The sequence below is a fragment of the Pezoporus flaviventris genome, unplaced genomic scaffold (genome assembly GCF_033815535.1).
Source record: "Pezoporus flaviventris isolate CSIRO_AGI_PZ_B2104156 unplaced genomic scaffold, CSIRO_AGI_Pfla_v1 ptg000036l, whole genome shotgun sequence".
Lineage (NCBI taxonomy): Eukaryota > Metazoa > Chordata > Aves > Psittaciformes > Psittacidae > Pezoporus > Pezoporus flaviventris.
The window spans coordinates 39,984,461-40,004,548 of NW_026892584.1; the positions used below are offsets into that span (position 1 = coordinate 39,984,461).

Below are 20,088 nucleotides of genomic sequence, written 5' to 3' on the forward strand. Positions count from 1 at the left end.
AGCAACTTGGAGAAGATGCTATCATTCAGGCATGTAATATTTCCAGTTTGTTCCATGTTTTGGGGGTCATCGAAAAGCAGTCTGCGACCTCTAATTTAAATGAGTGTCATCTTGAAGAGATATAACTTTCTAACCAGTTTTGTTTACAGAGCTGAGTCAATTTAAAGTTTTCCAGTGAAAGTAACTTAGTGTTTAATAAGTATCCCACCTGAGCCTGTGAACGGAATGAGAACAGTTGCTGAATTGTGCCAGAATGTGTGGTTTCACTTGAAAGCTGTTTGATACTTACATACCTATTTTCCTTATTTGAATTTATTTCTTATGTCTAGTATATGTATCTTACCTTTGTTCAGCTTATCTGAACCGTGCCTCATTCAGCATTTACAAACAGGTGAGAAAGGACTGATTAGAAGTGTAGGCAACAGTGACTAGACTGGAGGAGTGGGAGGAAATGAGACTATCCCCTGGAGGATAAGGAATAAAGAGAAGATCAGAAAGGTAGCTATTGCTTTTTTACTTCAGAGCTATGACTGTTATAACTTCTAGATTGTGACTATTAAGAAAGGAGTTACAGTTAATTAAGCATAAATCTTAAGTGTACCTTGCAGAACTTAATTATGAAGTGTAGTTAAGGAAAGCAGTAATTGTTATGATGCAGTTAATTTTTTCAGTTCCTCAAAAGTGAAAAGACTGAAATGTGTGCTTCAGTGCATTACAATTTTACAAAAGGGGATATATTCTTTACATGTGGCATGTGGCAGTCTGTAAGTAGTATTGCAGCATGAACTTCATTCAGTGAATATTTGGTATGCTCTCTGCTATTCTGAAATCATTTCCATATTCCTAATAGTCAAAACTTCTGCTAAAACCCATTTGACTGCTAGTGAGAAGAAGGTATTTTCTTAAGGCACACCCTTGATTGTATTTGGAGAAAAACATACAAGAGTGCTACTCAACACACACCCGCTACCACAACAACAAACTCACCCACCAAATCCAAAACCCTGAGAATTTTTAACTGCTTCATGTTACTTTCAGTTCTAGCTTTTGAAAGAGGTAGTATACTTCTGTGTGTTCTGTTTTGCTTAAAGTAAAAGATAGTTTCCCTGCAGTAGGAAAACATTAATGTATAATGGGCATTATATAGACAGCTTTATTTGAAGTTCAGCTGCTCAGTGTTTCTAGTGTAACACTCTGGTAGTAAGGAAAAACTTATGTTCATGTCCTTGTATATACTAGCAGTTTTAGATTAGTATATCAGATGTTTTTAACTGAGGGGGTACTAGAACCTTAAACTCACTCCGCTCTGAAATGCGGAGAGAATTAAAATTCTTAGTCTTTGATATCTTTTTACATAATTTACTGATTACCAGGACTGTGACAACTCTTGAGAACTCAAGAGTCTCAAGTAGAGGTCTTCTAGGAGTGGGTTTGGAAACAGTACTTTAATTGGTGACATTGGGTCAAAGAAGTAAGCACACATACATGATGGCAAAATTCTCTTAAAGTTGTGAGGCATCAGTTTGTAATCAGAGTATTTTATAACAAGAAACAAGCTGGTAGCAGAACAGTAAGTGAAGTTAAAATGCATTAAAAAAAATACATATGGAATTTTTCCTTCAGCCAGAAAACTTTGAAAAGATGATAACCAGAGTGTAATGTTGACCACAAGCTGAGCCAGCCTGTGATACAGCTGTTGAAAGCAGGAGGAGCAATTCATCAAATGAAGTTTACCAATAGAAATAAGGAAGCATCTTTAGTGCCACTGTACAAGGCATTGAAAAAAATGGCTTTAATATTGTATGAAATTCTGATCACTTGTGTTGATGAAGGTGATTTTCAACTCCTGCTACTAGCAGAAGATGGTGTCAAATGTAAAACTGGAGAAAGAAGAGTGTGTGTTTTTGTTGTTTTTTTTTTTTTAGTTAGCTAAGCAAAGCAATCAATATTTCTTAAAGCTGTAAACAGAAGAAGAGAAGAACGACAGGAGAGAATAAATAATATAAAACCTTCCCTAGATGTATGAGACATTGCCAGGTCTCACATGAATCCCAGTTGTGCAGAATTTACTATTCAGAAGTCATGCTCTTTGACCTGCCCTGCTGTAACCTATTGCTGATAGTTAAATTGCATAATGAAAATACTGTGGTGTGATAGGTTGCAGATTCTATGGGAAATACAGAATAGATTTCTAAGAAGAGGTAGGATGTTTCATCCAGAAGCTTCCTAAGAGCTGAGCCAGATGAACAAAATGCAGAAAATGTGTTTATAGATTTAGCAGTCCAACTATCTGTGGCGTACCCAGTGAGGCTATCTTACATGCTTTTAGATGCAGGAGAGTAAATGAACTATAAGATGCTGGAGGAGCTGTAAACAGTAAAGTCCAATGAAAGGGTGAAGGTACAGCTGGCTTTGCAGATATCATGGAAAGAACATGCTATGTTTTATGGTAAAACTATCTCAGTAGTTTTGTAGGGAAGCTTCCAGGGGGTTTATTTTGTGGTTTGGGTACTGTTGAAAATGGTTCTCTGTATTGTAAGTTTGCATTTATATAGCAGGTCAGAACTATTTCATTCTGTCTTGAACCATAAACAGAGTAAAGAATGAGAGGTTTTCTTGAATAGTAACATGAGGTGATAGTGGCTGCATTTATTTACTGTAAAGAGGTGACCAGCCAACCCATACTTGTTTTATATTTGTTAGGGTTTGTTTATTTATTTTAACTATATGCAATAGTGAGATTGAAAAAAACTAAGCAGTAAGCTCCGCTCCCCCCCCCCCCCCCCCCCCCCCGGTTTTCCTAATCTGTTTTTTTACTTATTTTTTAAATTAAATTTTGATATGTTGAACTGTATTTTCTGGGGATTAGGAAAGATTTCATGCACTTAAATCAGGTGTTTTCTTATTCATGAGCCTGTATTTAAGATAAATGTTTGAAGAAAGCTTCCTTCAAAACAGATACAAAGAGAAGCTAGCAATTGTGGCCTGCCTTTGTTCTGTTAATCTTAGATCTTCAAGTAAGATGTTAGCCAGTTACCTGGCTCTTCTTGCAACAGATCAGTTTTCCACCAGGACGTAAGCTTTAATGTGTGGAAAATTTTTCTCATTCAAATGTATACTTGAAACAAGTATTTCCTTTCTAACATAAATGTAAAGTGTTGACTCACAGGAGAGAAGATAGTCTCAAATAGAGACTCTGCTGATCCAATGTAGCTCCTTATATATTAAATATACCCTGTTCCTCAAACCTGAGTGTATGTAGCTATGAAATGAAGTTTCCCAGTTATCCTCCCATGTTAAACAACAGCAGAAAACTTTTGAGGTTTGCAATAGTTAATAAAGCGGTTCCTTGGAATGCATTAGGATGTTAATGTATCTTGGTCAATATACAGCACTAAACAGTTAAACAGAATTTCAAGTAGAGGCTCAGGCTGCTTGGTTACCATGGCAAACACAGTAGGAAATTCATGCCAAAGTTCGGAAACTAAGATACACAAAAGAAAACTTGTAAACTGAAATAATTGCGTTGGAGGGTAAATGTAGTTGTTTATCATTTTTTAGAGTCTATTTTCTAAAGAGTACTGTTTTAAAATCCTATTTTTATCAGGCAAATCTTAATTGCCAGTTAAGAGTTTCACACAAAGCAGACAATATTCACAAGTGGGGAAGAGTGACATTCATTGGTGGCTTGTTCTCTTAACTGTAAGGATGTTGAGTGAATAGCATAGCCTCTTGGAGACTGAAAAAAATTACAACCATAAGTACTGTAATCAAGTAATTTATGTGCCATGTCTTGTTTAACAGATATGACTAGGGTGATCTCTATACATATATGATTTGTCTATATTAGTGATTATATGTGTGTTAGATCATATATAGGATCTGTATATATTTGATTTGTGTGTTCATGATTATATTATATTTTTTAATGATCTATGTATGTTTAAGATCTTGCAGTATTTAATTCACTTTTCTGTGGTCTGTCTCAAGGCTGCTAACTGTAAGAAAGATCTGTATGTTAGTATTTTAACAGGGTGATTTCCAGTTTGATAGGTTCCCTGTTTAATCAGCTGTCTTTGAACAGTCTAGGAACACAGTATTTCATATTGCAGTCATGTCAGTATACTTGGCAAAATCTGATATTGCATGTGACTGGTGTACAGTTTTCTATAGGTGTGTTTGCGTGCAAATCATGCAGTTATTTCTCTCTTTCTGAATGTAAATTAGGATATATATTTACATGCATCTTTAAAAAAAAATCTGTCTGCTCCAAAAGGGAAAGCTGTTACATAGAGATGCCAATCTGTGACTTGAGAGAGATAATACTAAAAGCTTATGAAGAGTGAGGCTGGAGTTGGAGTTGGACATTGAGATTGTGTGCACCTAGCCTAACGTATGGCTTGACCTTATGCATTATGCATTGCATAGTCTAGATTGGGGATTATATTAGATAGTTGTAGGCTAAGAGAAATCAGTTTATGTTATAATTGAGAAACTGATTAATTTACCTGTGCTACAAGCACAAGGTGTCTTGGGAAGGAAGGCAGGCTTGATGTGATTAAGTAGGAAGTGGCGTTATTTGAACGTGAAATGCTGTGTAGTATTACGCTGAAATGGTGTTCAGGAGTTCCCATGAGTTTTAAGTGTTAAGAGGCTGAGCTGCAGACAAATAGTCATGATTATACTGTATGACAGGTTAGTCTGTGCCTTTTGCTGACTTCTTTAAGGAGGACTTACTGATCACTTTATAATTAAAGGTAGAATGTGAAAAATCTGGAAGATTATACTAGGGCTTAACTTGAAAGTAAGAATGTGGAGGACCTGGGATGAGATGAACTGTGCCAATGATTAGCAGTAGTAAATAAAACTTTGAATAGCTTTCATCCCACAAAGTTTAACATATGGTAACTTAGAGTTCTGTGGTAGATCCGTAACACCAGGAAAAGAAATAAAGAGAAAAGCAGCAGAAATTGAAGGTGGGCTATTTTAACTCACTAACTGGCAAGGGGCAGTTGTAATGAACTTGGGAGACACACTAATGTTAGGTAACTGAGCAGGAGTGTTTGTTCCCACTAAGCTTTTGGTGGCACATACTGGAGGAAAGAACTTGAGTCAGTTTGAAACCGCTACACAAAAAGAAGAGGGTATTGCTATAGATAGCTGTTAATTGATCAGTACTCAATTCCTAGCTTTTCTTTATTGTAAGAAATAGAATGAAGACTATTAGAAACAAGAATGGAATAAATCATATTGCATTGTATAAATCAGTAGATGCATCTCTAAGTGTTCATCCAGGTCTTAAATTAAAAAGTACTATTACAAAAATGTTCAGAGAAATGGTGAAAACTGTATTAACTGAAAACTTCTGTGGGAATACTGAGAAGGATGCAAGTGCTTATTCTAGTAAGCATTGTAAGTGCTGTGTATGTAAGGAAAGCGAGACATCATTGTCTCGTCCTGGGAACAAGAAGATATTCAGTAAAACCAGAGGGGAACAAAATTCAGAACGAGTACTTTTTCCACATTTTTAACTTTATCAGGATGTCTTGCTTTGATCATTTGAGTTAATAATGGACAGAAAGTGGGTGTTAAAATATGGCAATATTTGCAATTCCACGCAGTTGTTAATGCAAAGAAATCCTATAAAGGGTTCTAAAACTTCTTTAATTGCAGTGTTGTTGTGCTTTAAGCCCAGCTGGTAACTGAGAACCATGCAGGTGCTCACTGAATCCCTCCCTTTTCCCCCCTGCTCCTGGATGGGGGAGAAGAATTGAAAGAATGGGTTGAGATAAGAACAGTCCGATAACTAAGGTATAATACAAACCCACTAGTATTGCCACCAATAATAATAATAATAATAAGGGCAGTAAAAGGGGAGAGTATAAAAAACTAAGCGGTGGGAAAAGGGAAAAAATAAGCACAGGTGATGCACAATACAGTTGCTCACCACCTGCTGATCTATACCCAGCCTGACCCAAGCAGCAATCTGGGTCTTCCAGGTAACTCCCCCCAGTTTATGTACTGGGCATGATGTGCTATGGTATGGAATACCCCTTTGGTTAGTTTGGGTCAAGTGTCCTCTCTCTGATTCCTCCCAGCTTCTTGTGCCCCTCCTCACTGGTAAAGCACGAGAGACTGAAAAAGTCCTTGATCGGAGTAAGCATTACTTAGCAACAACTAAAAGCATTGGTTTGTTCTCAGACTAAAGTTGAAAACACAGCACTGCACCAGCTACTAAGAAGAACAGTAACTTAGAGCTGAACCCAGGATAAATTTAAATGTCCTTCTGGAAGAAATCTGGCATGGACAGCAATCCATTAATGCAGCTAACTCCTTGAATTTCCTTTTGGAACTTATTTCTGCCTACCATTGAATAAATGGTATTGGAGTACAAAGTCTTGGACTGTGGTTCAGTTCTGCAGTCCATGGTTATGAAATATGCATGTGCCGTGACCTGTTAGATCTGTGTCTTAATTTTTAAGCCAGGGAGGGCGATACCGGTATAAAAATGTGACCCATCACCCATGGTTTATTAATAGCCCTGAGATCACTGTTTTGAACTTAAAACTGCACAGTGAGATCTCTTTCTTACATATATCCTTAAAAAGAGCTGAGTAGGGGGAGAAGAGGAGGAAGGTGTCTGCATTGCATGCAGAACATACGTGCTTCTGAATAAGGTTTCTGTTGGAAAGGTTTTTATCCAGCAGGCTGAGCCACTGTTAAGCCAGAATTCTGTAGACCAGCCACTGGGAAGAGAAAATAATACTGATATCACGCCACCTTTTCTCTTCTTCCTATTTAAAAAAAAAAAAGGGGGGGGGGTTGCTTAAACCAAAATAGAGTATCTAATTCAGTTCATGTCTGTTGGGAGTGTGTGATACAGTGGCTATATTCAGAGTTGTTTGAGTTTAAGCAGCCTGTTTACAGATTTAGTGTGACCAAATGCCTAACATTGAAATCAAAGTCTGTTTTTATCTGAATTGATCATGTCATTAACTGACACGCACAGTTAAGGTGAACTTTGCAAAAGGAACTGTGAAATACTGCTTTTGCTAGCTTTTCTTCAGTACAGGTTTCTGAGTAATTCTTTAGATGCTCAAGAGCAAGTTCAAGCTCTTGTGCTCTTTCTTTATCATAGCAGTATTGTGTGAGGAGTGATCTCAAGTATTGGAGTGCTTCTAGGGAGGAGATGGACACATTCTTCTGCAGGTATAGTAAAAATTGACTTAGTTAAATATGTAGACGCAAACACCTTTTGAAAAGCTAAGATACAATGTCATGTCATTTCCCTGAAGTTTTAATGATTTGAATTATAGCGCAGCTTAAGATTGCTTGAGTTACGTGGAGCGCTTCCAGTCTACTTGCTGGAGTTGGTAGGCTGTTTGATTTCATTTGGAGATGCTAAGCTCATAGACCTCTTCAGGCTGACCAGGCTTGCTCTGGGAGAGCTGTGCTGGAGGCTGTGGGCAGTTCATTAGAAAGAATTCTTTGGGTCTGACCTGGCTCTTTGAACAGCGCTGTCACACTTACGTGGTTTGGCCTTCTACTCAAAAGGAGTATTGTCAGTGTGGGTGTTATGGGTAAAATGTTAGTCATTTTACCAAATCATTTTCATTATTTACTGAACCCAAATATTAAAATGGAGTTTCCATAGTAAAAACCAGGTGATGCAGCATGAACTCATCCAGAATCACAAACTTGAGCATTCTCAGTTTAATTCAGGACCTGTAATACAATAGACTCATTGTTCATGAAACTGATCTGGCTTGCGTTCCCAGTGTGGTCACCACTTCTATACTTTGAGAGGTATATAATAGAAATGTTTAGCAATTGTGCATCTTTTTTCTCCTCCTTGGGTGGTCAGCCTATGAAGGAGACACTCCCTTACTTTCCCACCCCACCCCCAACTATTTACAGCATCATTTGAGAGTTCTGAAGGTTTTGAATGGCCTTTGGGTACCCTTGAGACCTGCCTGCTGATTGTGATGGGGATCACCATGTTGACACACATACAGAGTGTGTTTTACCCATGACCATTTCATCTGATCTCAAAAGTTAAGCAGGGTCGAGTTCGGGTCTTGTCTAGGGTTAGATCACAATATAGAAGGATCAAGAGATTTTTCCGTGAGGCTGGACAGTCATGAGTTGCAGCATGTGTGGGATAGTATGGGCAAGTATGAGGCCAGTGGGCCCCTCCAGTGCTTTGGAACTTCACCACTGAACAAGTGCAAAATCCAGAAAAATTAGTAAAACATTTAAATGAGGTGTGTTGTCATCCTGGTCATACCAGGATGGGACAAATCATGGCAATATGCTGGGTCTTGGCCTATGCTTACATTCAACACTGTCCACCACCTTCAAAGGGAAAAAAAGGTCTCTGAGTCTCATAATAAAAATTACTCATTTTACCAAATGAGTAATGTATTGAATTGAAAATAAGCTTCTAAAGGAACAATTTCAGTGACTTAAGACCTCTTTTGGGTTGTGACAGGTGGAGGCAGCAGCAGTGTTCTCTGCTCAGAAGATGGAGGGTTTTTTTTTTTGTTTGTTTATTTGTGTTTTTTTTTAAGTTGAGGGGTTCAATGCCTTACTTGACTTTCCCTCAGCCTCCCTGCCTTACAGTAGTTCAGAGATGTTAACATTCCTGTCCTACTTTAATGCTCTTTGGCCAGTCTTACAAGGAAACAAAGAGTGAGTTGATTCTATATGCACCTTGAAGTAATGGGGATTTGAGAAAAAAAGGATTTGTCTTTTTTTGGGAGTCTGCTCTTCTGAGTTTCTGAACAAAAATGTCTACTTTTTCCAGAGCTGTAGGTAGGCTGTTGCTTTCATGTTAGGTAATTTCCAATAGGATGTGATGATCTATACTGTAAACTGACAAATATTTTGGTTTAAAACCAACAGTTTATAACACTGTTATACTAAGTCATAAATCAACCAGTCCTTTACATGGGTTCTTTGTGGTGTTTGCATCCACGTTCTTGATTTTGCCAATTGTATACATACTGCTTCAGTGAATGTCACATAGATTAATTTCAGACCCGTGGATGCTTTTAGCTCTGTTTGAGTGCTCAGAATAATTCTGCTAGAAACAGAATATGATTAGTGTATTGGATGCTTCAGAAACCTAAGTTAATCTTTGCCTAAATGTGGATTTATGTCCAGTTGTCTGGATGAGAGCTTTTACTTTAATGTATGTGGTTATAGTTGTCTCTTGTATGAAAAAAATGCTGAAATCTTGTTAAGTAATGCTTTTTTCCTTTAAAGAGTCATGTATGCCTTCTATGGCCTTGAGTGGAAGTAAAATCTACAAGGGAGAAGAATATCAAATAGATTCCCAAATTTACAGGCAGCCTTGTACAAAACTGATCTTTAAGACTTTGTTATGGAGAAATTGTGTGGAACACTTGAAAAAATTAGGTTAAATAAAAACAGGGACACCACGTAATTTTACGAACAGTGCAGTTCTTGCACAGTATCCTAGAAACTCTTTTCACATGCCTTAAGTGTTCCTGTTCAGCATTTAATCAAGTGCTTTGTAACATAAAAAAACCTTCTGCAAAGATACAGGAACCCATTTATGAGGAACTGTGTTGTTCAGGAGAATAAAGGTTTTGTTAAGTGGAAGTAAATCTTGAAATGCTTTCGTTGGCAGCAGGTATAAATGCAAATTATTTTAAACTTTAAGTGAGATTATTAAAAATATGTATTAGAAAAATAGAAGATATGCCACCTATGCCAAATTAATAATAATCATGTCTTGAAGATTGGGATTTTAACATAGAAATAAAAATGGCATAAATTGGCAGCTACACTTTCTGGAGGTTTTCTAGAGACAGCAAGCTAAAGCCTTTGAGGCAGTGTGTTAGAAGTAGCCAGTCTTGTTTTCCTCTCTGATGATTGTTTTGCCCCAATTTTAGAATCATACAATCGTGGAATAGTTAGGGTTGGAAAGGACCTTAAGATCATCTAGTTGCAACCCCCCAGCCATGGACAGCGACACCTCACACTAAACCACCTCACCCAAGGCTTGTCCAGCCTGGCCTTGAACACTGCCAGGGATGGAGCATTCACAACCTCCCTGGGCAAGCCATTCCAGTGCCTCACCACCCTAACAGGAAAGAACTTCTTCCTTATATCCAATCTAAACTTCCCCTGTTTAAGTTTTAACCCGTTACCCCTTGTCCTATCACTACAATGCCTAATGAAGAGTCCCTCCCCAGCATCCCTATAGCCCCCCTTGAGATACTGGAAGGCTGCTATGAGGTGTCCACACAGCCTTCTCTTCTCCAGGCTCAACAGCCCCAACTTTCTCAGCCCATCTTCATACGGGAAGTGCTCCAGTCCCCTGATCATCCTCGTGGCCCTCCTCTGGGCTTGATCCAAGAGTTCCATGTCATTTTTATGTTGAGGACACCAGAACTGCACACAATACTCCAGGTGAGGTGTCACGAGAGCAGAGTAGAGGGGCAGGATCACCTCCTTCGACCTGCTGGTCACGCTCCTTTTGATGCAGCCCAGGATACAGTTGGCTTTCTGGGCTGTGAGCACACACTGAAGCCGGCTCATGTTTATTTTCTCATCAACCAACACCCCCAGTTCCTTCTCCTCAGGGCTGCTCTGAGTCTCTTCTCTGCCCAACCTGTAGCTGTGCCTGGGATTGCTCCGACCCAGGTGCAGGACCTTGCACTTGGCATGGTTAAACTTCATAAGGTTGGCATCAGCCCATCTCACAAGCATGTCAAGGTCCCTCTGGATGGCATTCCTTCCCTCCAGCATATCAACTGAACCACACAGCTTGGTGTCATTGGCAAACTTGCTGAGGGCACAACCAATCCCACTGTCCATGTCAGTGACGAAGACGTTGAACAAGACGGGTCCCAACGCCAATCCCTGAGGGATGCCACTTGTTACTGGTCTCCAGCTGGACATTGAGCCATTGATCACAACTCTTTGTGTGTGGCCATCCAGCCAGTTCTTTATCCATCGAGTGGTCCACCTATCAAATTGATGTCTCTCCAATTTAGAGACAAGGATGTCGTGTGGGACAGTGTCGAACGCTTTGCACAAGTCCAGGTAGATGACATCAACTGCTCTACCCCTGTCCATCAGTTCTGTAGCCCCATCATAGAAGGCCACCAAATTGGTCAAGCAGGATTTCCCCTTAGTGAAGCCATGCTGGCTGTCACTAAGCACCTTGTTGTTTTTCATGTGCCTTAGCATGCCTTCCAGGAGAATCTGCTCCAAGATTTTGCCAGGCAGAGGTGAGACTGACTGGTCTGTAATTCCCCAGGTCATCCATTTTCCCCTTCTTGAAAATGAGGGTTACATTTCCCTTTTTTTCCAGTCAGTGGGAACTTCACCTGACTGCCATGATTTTTGAAATATGATGGACAGTGGCTTAGCAACTTCATTCACCAGCTCCTTCAGGACCCACGGATGGATTTCATCAGGTCCCATGGACTTGTGTACATTCAGTTTTTTAAGATGGTCTTGAATCAGATCATCTCCTACAGTGGGCCCAATTTTGTAGTTCTTAATTTTCAAAGTTCATGTTGCCCAGTGCAGCTTTCATCTCTTGCTCATAGTTTCTTTCACCTTCAATTGGTGAGGAATAAGGGAAAGTGAATGAATATGCTTGTTCATACTTGTATGAGCTTATGTGTTCTAGTTCATACTTGCCCCTATATAAATTGGCAGCAAATCCAGCACTAGTTGTGCTGTAGTGTCAAGCTCTTGGTGCCTCAATTCATGGAGTTGAAAGATTAGCCAGATTTTAGAAGCAAAACTAATTTTCTTGAGGTTAAGAAATGTGGGCAATCTGAAGCAGTTGCATTGAACACAGTGTTGCCAAATAAAGACCTGTAATGTCCCTAGCATTAATGGCTTTGCAAGGCTTGGGAGACACTCTAACTAGTCTGTGTATACACAGAGAACACCTATTATGCAACCATTAAAGCTAAGCACATCATTCAGGTATGGAAAAAGCAGCTCTTACTTAAGAAACCATCCTTAAAGAAACCTCTCATAGATAGGTGTAAATAGAGCAATTTTACAGATGGTGATTGTGTACTGGCTTTTTATAGAATCCTGAAGAGAATTTATACTCCTTTACTTTACAAGTATTCCCTGAAGATTTCAGACTAGTTTATAAGTTTTGGGGGGGCTTTTGAAGTGTCCCTGAATGCATGTTCACTTGTACGGTACCTGAAAGGTTCTTGAATCTGACTGGAGTTTATATGAGTTCTTGTCAGACATTAAACTTTTCGCTGAGAGAGCTAAGGTCATTAGTCAGCAATTTGTCAGCCGCCATGCAGTTATATTTGTAGGAGCCAGCTTATTGCAGATTGGCTCTGGCACTGTGAACTGCACTGAAGTGTTTTATTAGGGCTTTGTAGTTGCAGGAAGCATTGCCTGGACTTTTTGTTGTGTGTCTCATATAAATTAAGCAGATTTTTTTCTCTACATCAGCACTCTTCATAGGGAAAGATGCCTTACTTGTTTCTGTAGTTTTCTTCCTGCATAAAGTTCCTTTTAAACGTAAGCCAGATCTGTTAAGTAAGCTGGGAGTGGCCATGTTGCTGCTGTTTTGATTGTTTCTAAGCTTAGGATTCAAGGGTTAGTCAGGTATTACACTAGACTGAGAGTTTAGTGTAACCTCTTGCCTAAAGCAGGGTCAGACCAGCTTGAAGCAATTGGGAAATAGCTGCAGATGATTTTATTGCTAATGTTAAGTGAGCTGTATTGTATGTTTTGTATTAAAAAAAATAATCTGGGAATCTACTCCTTTGATAATAATGAGAGGGCTTTCCAGAGTGAATATTGAAGCTGGTATTTCTGGTAGAAATACTTGCATACAGAAAAAATAGACCCCACCAGAAAATTCTACAAAAGTGCCTAGCATAACTCTGCTTTCTTGCCATATTCCTCAGCTTTCTCTGACCTTCAGCTAGCTCTGCTGTAAGGAAAAGAAGACCAGCGCAGATGTGGAGGAAAACTACACAAGCTTTAAGGGGGCTTATGGTTTAGTTTTCCCTGTCCTTGCTAATACAGTGAGCACGTCGGTCCTGGAAGACTGCCCTGTTCATGAGGGGGTACTGGCAAGGTGCATCAGCAGGGGTTACCTTGCCTCTTTTTTCCAGCTAGGTTTTAAAGAGTTGTCTGTGAAGTTCAGTAAAGTTCACTTAGAAATCAATTCCTAGTGTTATTACTCATGTTACTTGTATAGCATTATAACAAGCTCAGCTTTCTCAAATTGTTCTGGTTTTAGACCAGGGACCATTAAATCCCTGGGCAGCAAAGTATTGAAGCTATGGGTAATCACTTGTGAATTCCAAGCTCCAGAAATGCTGAGGAAATTGCTTTCAAAAGTACAGTGTCTTGGTTCTTTCTGTCTTCTCTTTTTATTTTGCAGTAGAGCTTTATGTACATGGCCAGTAATCCTCTGTTTAAGATCAATTAATTCTCTGGACAAGACAGATTTTCTTAAGACGATTTTCAGAAGTAAAATTTTTATTGAATGTTTGTCCTCACTTCTAGGCTTAAAGACCTAATATTTTGTCTCACTCTCACAGCTGTGATCCACTGAAAGCCAGTCTTCTGGTAAATGTGATATTAAATACTATTAAGTATCTGAAGGGAGCATTTTGATGACTGCAGTTGAAATTATCTGAGATAAATTACTAACTATTTTCCTTTTCTGAACTCGGATGTTTTGTAACTTGGAAGGAAATGTAGCATCTATGATAAATTTCATTCAACTAAAATTTGCAGAAAGGTGCAAATTAAGAAAGAAAAGGTACACGAAGGAATCAAATTTGTTGAGAAGGATGTTTAAATGCTGACTTTGAAATAACATGATTCACTTTGGGAAATCTTAGTATGAAAGCTCTAAGTCTTGAATCAATAGTACATAAAAAGAATGAATCTTGGGTAGGTGTTAATCTGGCTTTGACCTTAGAATTACATACAGCTGTGGAACAGAGGTTATTGATGCCCATCCTAATCAGACATTTCAAACATTGGAATCTGAAAACTTAAATGATTTGCTTCAGACTCACATAACTATTTTTTTATTATTATTATTTATTTTCCCCATTTTCTTCCTAGTATTTTGGTACTTAAAGTTGTGTGTATTGGGTTTCTGTGGCAAGGCTACAGGGTGGCTTCTATGAGAAGTTTCCCTTATGTCTATACATCTAATGCCAGCAGCTCCACGATGGACCTGCCACTGGCCAAGGCCAAGCCCATCAGCAATAGTGGTAGCACCTCTAGAATAACAGAGTTAAGAAGTGGAGGGAAAAGTGTGCAGGAGCAATTGCAGCTGGAGCAGAGATTGCTCTGTAGACCTTGATGAAGACCGTGGTGTGGTGTCCCCCTGAAGCCCATGGAGGTCTCTGATGGAGCTGATATCCACCTGCAGCCCTTGGTGGACCCCATGCCAGAGCAGAGGGGATGCCTGAAGAAGGCTGTGACACTGTGGGAATCCCATGCTGGAGCAGGCTCCTGCAGGACCTGTGGCTGTGTGGAGAGAGGAGTCTGTGCTGGAACAGGTTTCCTGGTAGGACTTGTGACCTCGCAGGGGACCTAGGCTGGAGCAGTCTGTTCCTGAAGGATTGCACCCCATGGGAGGGACCCATGCTGAAGCAGTTCATGGAGAACTGTCTCCTGTGGAATGGAGCCCACACTGGAGCAGGGCGAGAATGTGAGGAGTCCTCCCCCAGAGGAGGGAGTGGCAGAGACAACTTGTGATGAACTGACTGCAATTCCCCATTCCTCATCCACCTGCACTGCTGTGGGGGAGAAGGCAGAGAAAATCTGGAGCCAAGTTAAACCCAGGAGGAAAGGAAGGGTGAAGGGAAAATTTTTTTAAGATTGGGCTTTATTTCCTCATTATCCTACCCTGACTTGATTGGTAGTAAATTAAACTAGTTTCCCAAGGCAAGTTTGGTTTGCCCATGATGGTAAACTGTTGAGTGATCTTCTCCCTGTCCTTATCTTGACCCGTGAGCCTTTTGTTGTATTTTCTGTCCTCTGTCTAGCTGAGGGCAGTGATATAGTGGCCTTGGTGGGCACCTGGTCAGGCTACCACACTGTGGTTAAGATGTTCTATTTGACTGCCTTTCTGCTGGAAGTCATGAATTCAGGGTGAATGTGCAAATGCTAGTCTGTTAGTTGTTTGGGGTTTTTTTGGTTTTTTTTCAGAGTGGGGCTAATCTAGCTAAGAGAGTGTGCTGTAAGAGTTAAGTAAATGACACTAGGAAATCCTCAGAAGAGTTACATAGTTCACATTTTATTTCTAGAATATGAATTTATCACTAAGAACTAAAAGGCAAAGTTGGCCAGTTTTTCTTCTGTAAGTAAGCATAGGGCTCTCTAGAGAGTTTAAATCTGTTCTGAGGCAGGACTCTGAAGCTGCTGATGCCCAGGGTACAAGAATTTGTTCAGCTGTATCACTGACTTTAGACAGGTGTTGTGTGAAATTCCTCATGTTCTTGTTGCCTGATAACCACCATTCCTTGTTGCTTTGCCCAAGGGGTACATGAGATACTCTGTATGTTGGAAAAAAAAGACTTCTGATGTGGGTATCATTTGGCCAAGGTGCTAATACCAGAGTTTTCATTAGCTAAAATGCAGTTCAATGGCTTCAGATTTTTATTGAAAGGGAGGCTGGTATTTTTTTCTTAGCCTTACATTAGATGCCCCATCCTTCTTTCATTTGCGATTACAAATTGTTGCTCTCATCACAAGTCGTCCACAATGGAGTAAGCTTCTCAAAGTGGACAGGCTGAAACAGTGCTGAGTGCTTTTCAGGGGAAAATCTTACAGGAACTGAGACAGGAAGTATGCAGATAGCTTGCTGCCAGCTCAGGTGGAGGTGAGAGTGCCTAATCTGTGTTTTTTAACCTCCATGTTCAGTAACAATCTCAAGATCTTTCTGTTCTCTTTTAAAGTACATCGTTCTTCTGAGAGGGTGACAGCTCACATCTTCTTCAGTAGATAGTATCACATCCTGGGATTTGGCAGTTATGGACTCAGATCTCATGTAAAAGCTCTTTTCTGAGAATTGGATCTTCCATGAAATAGCTATAGCAAATGGATTTAGTAGGGAGCTAATGAAATGCCGAGTCCCAGGCATGGTTGGATTTTGAGTAGCACTTTACTTGTTCTTAGCAAAATCCAATAGCAGCATTCTGCTATGCAGAAATAAAGAAAATGTCTCCTAGTTCTTATGCTCATTGAATCTACCCTGTCTTTTCAATTAAGAGATATCGAGATTGGTAGAGTCTGTGTTTGGAGATTTGACTTATCTCCATGAGACAACTATATTTTAACTGAAAACGCTAGCTGCATGTAAACAAAAGGTGGAGCATCCCTGTCAGTAGAAGCCTGTTTAATTCTGGATTGAATTAGTTTATTTTTACTTCATTTAAATTCAGACAGATTGTCACTGCCATCTGGTTCCCAGAGAACAGCTATAACAAGCATGGTGAAGTCTGTGCTTAGATTTAATTTACCAGAATTTCATGTCTTGCTAGATCTATTATCACACAATTTCAGAAGACTGGGAACTTCAGTCACACCAAATTTGTCGGACAACAAAAACAAAAGCTAGTGATATAAAACCTCAGTCAGACAAAAGAGCGAGGTATAGTTCCAGTCTGAAAATAGCCACCTATTGATCCTTTGCTGCTGAAAAGGATAGGATTCAGAAGGAGAAACACCTGGCAATATTCATGTTTTCTGCTGGCTGGGAGAGTCTGTGGTTCTCTGATTGTTCAGCATGGTTCAGGCTGAGGTCTACATCACAGGTCTGGAATATTGTTGAGTATCTGCAGCTTTCTAATTATAGACTCTGAGCCTAGTAAATAGGGATTGAAAAAAAACAAAAGTTGAACCTGATGTATGATCTTGCATATGAAATGTGTGGGGTTTAATTTCTGCATGATGAAAGGTTAGGTTGTCTTCACAAGTGATACGGGGATAAACATGGGTGACAAAACTGAAAAGGCATTTTTAAATTGCTTTTCTGTTTCTTTTGATTCTTTTGACACTTTAGTAGCAGATCTTCAGTTGTTTATATTGAAGTTCCTCAGTTTTGTTAGCACTCATTTTGTCTTATTTTAGCTCTGTATTTGAAGTCTGTGTTCAGTGTCAGAAGCACAATTACTTTGTAGCTTAATGGCTTAAAATGTGCTTATAATCACAGCATCAGCATCTTGAGTCAGTGTTCCTAGCAAAATGCTGTCCTAGGATCTCGTTGATATTTTTTTAATTGAGACCAATATCTTATGTTTGTCTGTTATAAAAGGATAGACTTACAGTAGAAGAATCAGGTGATTGAAAATATGCTGTTCTTAATCCAAAATTGGTTGTACTCAATATTGAGAAAGCTGGTAGTAGGAAAGTAGAAGATAACTTGCCTCTGTGATGGTATGCCTCTTCTGGGAATATATTGACTTGAGGACTCACTGTAGCTTTTGTTTTACTGAACAGTTGTCACTGGTTTGTGACAACCTGCAAAGGCTAGGGGTAGATAGTGTTTAGCAAAGTTGAAAAACAGAGGTGTTGTATTATATGAAAAGACAGACCTTTTGACAACATCTTGGGATGTCTTTGATAAATAGTTTCTTCTAAAAGTAGGATTTTTGTGACTACATAAATTATTGCTTAGTATAAACCTTATTTGCAAATATAGCTGGTTATATGCATGCATTGTGATAAACTGTTTTAACTCTGTTTGTTTTCTTTGCAGGCTGCGGACTTGAGTAAACCAATAGACAAAAGGATATACAAAGGAACACAACCTACATGCCATGACTTCAATCACTTAACAGCCACAGCAGAAAGTGTCTCTCTTCTAGTGGGCTTCTCTGCAGGCCAGGTCCAACTTATAGACCCTATTAAAAAAGAAACTAGCAAATTATTTAATGAGGAAGTAAGTAGAAATCTTAACATTGTTGCATGCAATGTGTTTGTGGTATCAAAGATCCTAGATTCTCAAAGTCCTGTAGGTGACTCTTCGTCTATATGGCTTATTGTTCAGTCACCACCTTTGTTTTTCAGCTGTTTCATTGTCTTGAAATAGCTACACAAAAACATTATTCATGAAGAAATTTTTGGGGGTTAAGATCAAAAATTAGGACTTTCTAGTTTGCGTAATACTGTGACTAGTGTTAATTACAGTTATTTTAGTCAACATATTAAATAAGGTGAAAATACTGATTTTTATGGGTAGGATGTTATAGCAGACACTGTCTGTATCAAGGATTCCCATAGGCTTGCATGGGCAAGACTAAGATATCAAGCTGAATGCTGCATAGAAAAAGCCAAAGGCTTGTGAGGTCTTAGCCATGTGATGTTCCTGAAAGAAACTCTTCATCTACTTTTTTTTTTTTTGCTGCTGTGTGGTAAGAACATAGAAGGGGGTACTGTTGGGGGTACTAATTCCTAGTTACCGGGCCACTGGCTCCCATTACCTGGTAGTACTGGCATTCTTAGAATTTCAAGTGTCTAGATGCGAACAAGGAAGGAAATCTGGTAACTGGTACAACTTTTGACAGCACTTTCTGCAGAGGATAGCAATAGGAATTCGGGTGGGTTGGGGGAGATGATTGGTATTTTTGGGGTGTGAGGGATTTTTTTCTCCCTTTTGTGTTTTAATCCAGCTGCAGGTGAACTGTGGGGGATAATAGCAAATAGGAAAGAGCTTTGGTGGTTGGTTTGGTTTTGTGGGTTTGTGGTTGTTTTTTTTTGTTGGTTGGTTTGGGGTGTGTTTTTGGTTTGTTTTGTTTTTTGGTGGTTTGTTTTTTTTTTTTTTTTAGCTATTTAAAATTTGGATAAAAGCTTTGCAGATAAAGGTAAGCCTTGCTCAGCTTTCAAACTGAGCAAGCATATCTTTCCCCCCTCAGAGAGATGTGTTGCCTTGCTCTTTGTGCAGAGAAGGTTGAACTATTGTTCTCAGTGGGGATGTTTTATAATTAGAGCTAATTCCTCCTCAGATTTCTAAAAGTAGCTACAGCTAGATCAGAAGAGGGGTGCTTTTCTTCTTACCTAGCATTTTCCCACCTGCTCTGTCTGCTTGTGTCGAGTGGGAAACAGTGCTGGAGATTCTCTAAATGTTGCAGAGCACTCTGGTAGAAACTTCTGCATACATAGTTGAAATGTTCATTTTAGCATTGTTCTAACACTTTTCTGCCTGCACTTCCGCACTCCCCTTTTACTCCTCTTCCCCCCCCCCCCCCAAAAGCAAAACCACAATCCACCCTAAACCAAAACACACCAAACTCGCCACTGGGAGTGCTAATTTGGATGGGAACAAGTTGTTTGTGTAAGTACAGCTTCAACTTAACCTTGCATGGTAATAGTGCAAGTATTACAAATGGCATTAGAAGTACTATAACAGCTAGAGTTTCATATCACAGAACAGTTCCCACTCTTGTAGTTGGACTGTGGTTGCTTTGGGAAAAACTTCTGATGAAATATTTAATAAAGGTCCAGTGTGTGTTTATATGCCTTTGTTAGTTACTGTCTAGTGTCTACAGTTTAAAGGACTATACAGTCTGCAATGCAGCTTGTGGTAGTCCACAAGTGATAGAAGCATGGAAGCCGCTTCCATTCAACACTCTTGTCTTTTCTTTCTTGGGAAGCATTACTTCCCTGTGGTGGGAATGCATCCTTTGGCAGTTTGGTGGAAAGTAAAAGAGATTATCTGTTTTCTACAAAGCTAGCATAAGGATTTGTTCAGTGCTACCAAAACCACGTGCAGAGTAGGCTAGAGTTAAATAACAAATTCTTGGTTTTACACTGATGTTATCTGCAGGTGGAACCAATTCTAAAACTCTGTATTTTTGATCTGTGAGTTACAGTATTGAAGTTTGGACTGGAAGTGTTTTGAAGTTTGGGCTTGTAGCTAAAAGCCATTTCAAAGATTATTGAGCATTGAGTTGGAGCCAGTTTGCTTCAAGATGAACTCGGCTGTTGGGTTGAGTGTTTGAGAATAAACATGTCTTCATAGGCAGAAGGTCGTCTAAACAAGGGTTCATATATTTTGACAGATTTAGTAGGAGTGCTGGAGGTAATAGAATT

At 39.4% G+C, this 20,088-nt stretch overlaps 1 protein-coding gene across 9 annotated transcripts in view; it reads left to right on the forward strand.

Moving 5' to 3' along the window:
• Positions 1 to 20,088, forward strand: part of WDR20 (WD repeat domain 20) — a 50,783-nt gene that overhangs the window by 14,454 nt on the left and 16,241 nt on the right. For 8 of the 9 annotated variants that reach the window (XR_009745193.1, XR_009745194.1, XM_061464038.1 and 5 more), the window contains one exon: positions 17,756 to 17,938. Coding sequence is in view for 6 of the 9 variants with exons in the window: in XM_061464038.1 (XP_061320022.1) it covers positions 17,756 to 17,938 (183 nt within the window). In the remaining 3 variants the exon portion in view is untranslated. Of the gene's footprint in view, positions 1 to 17,755; positions 17,939 to 20,088 lie in introns of those variants that run through there. The other variant, XM_061464037.1, reaches the window with a different exon arrangement.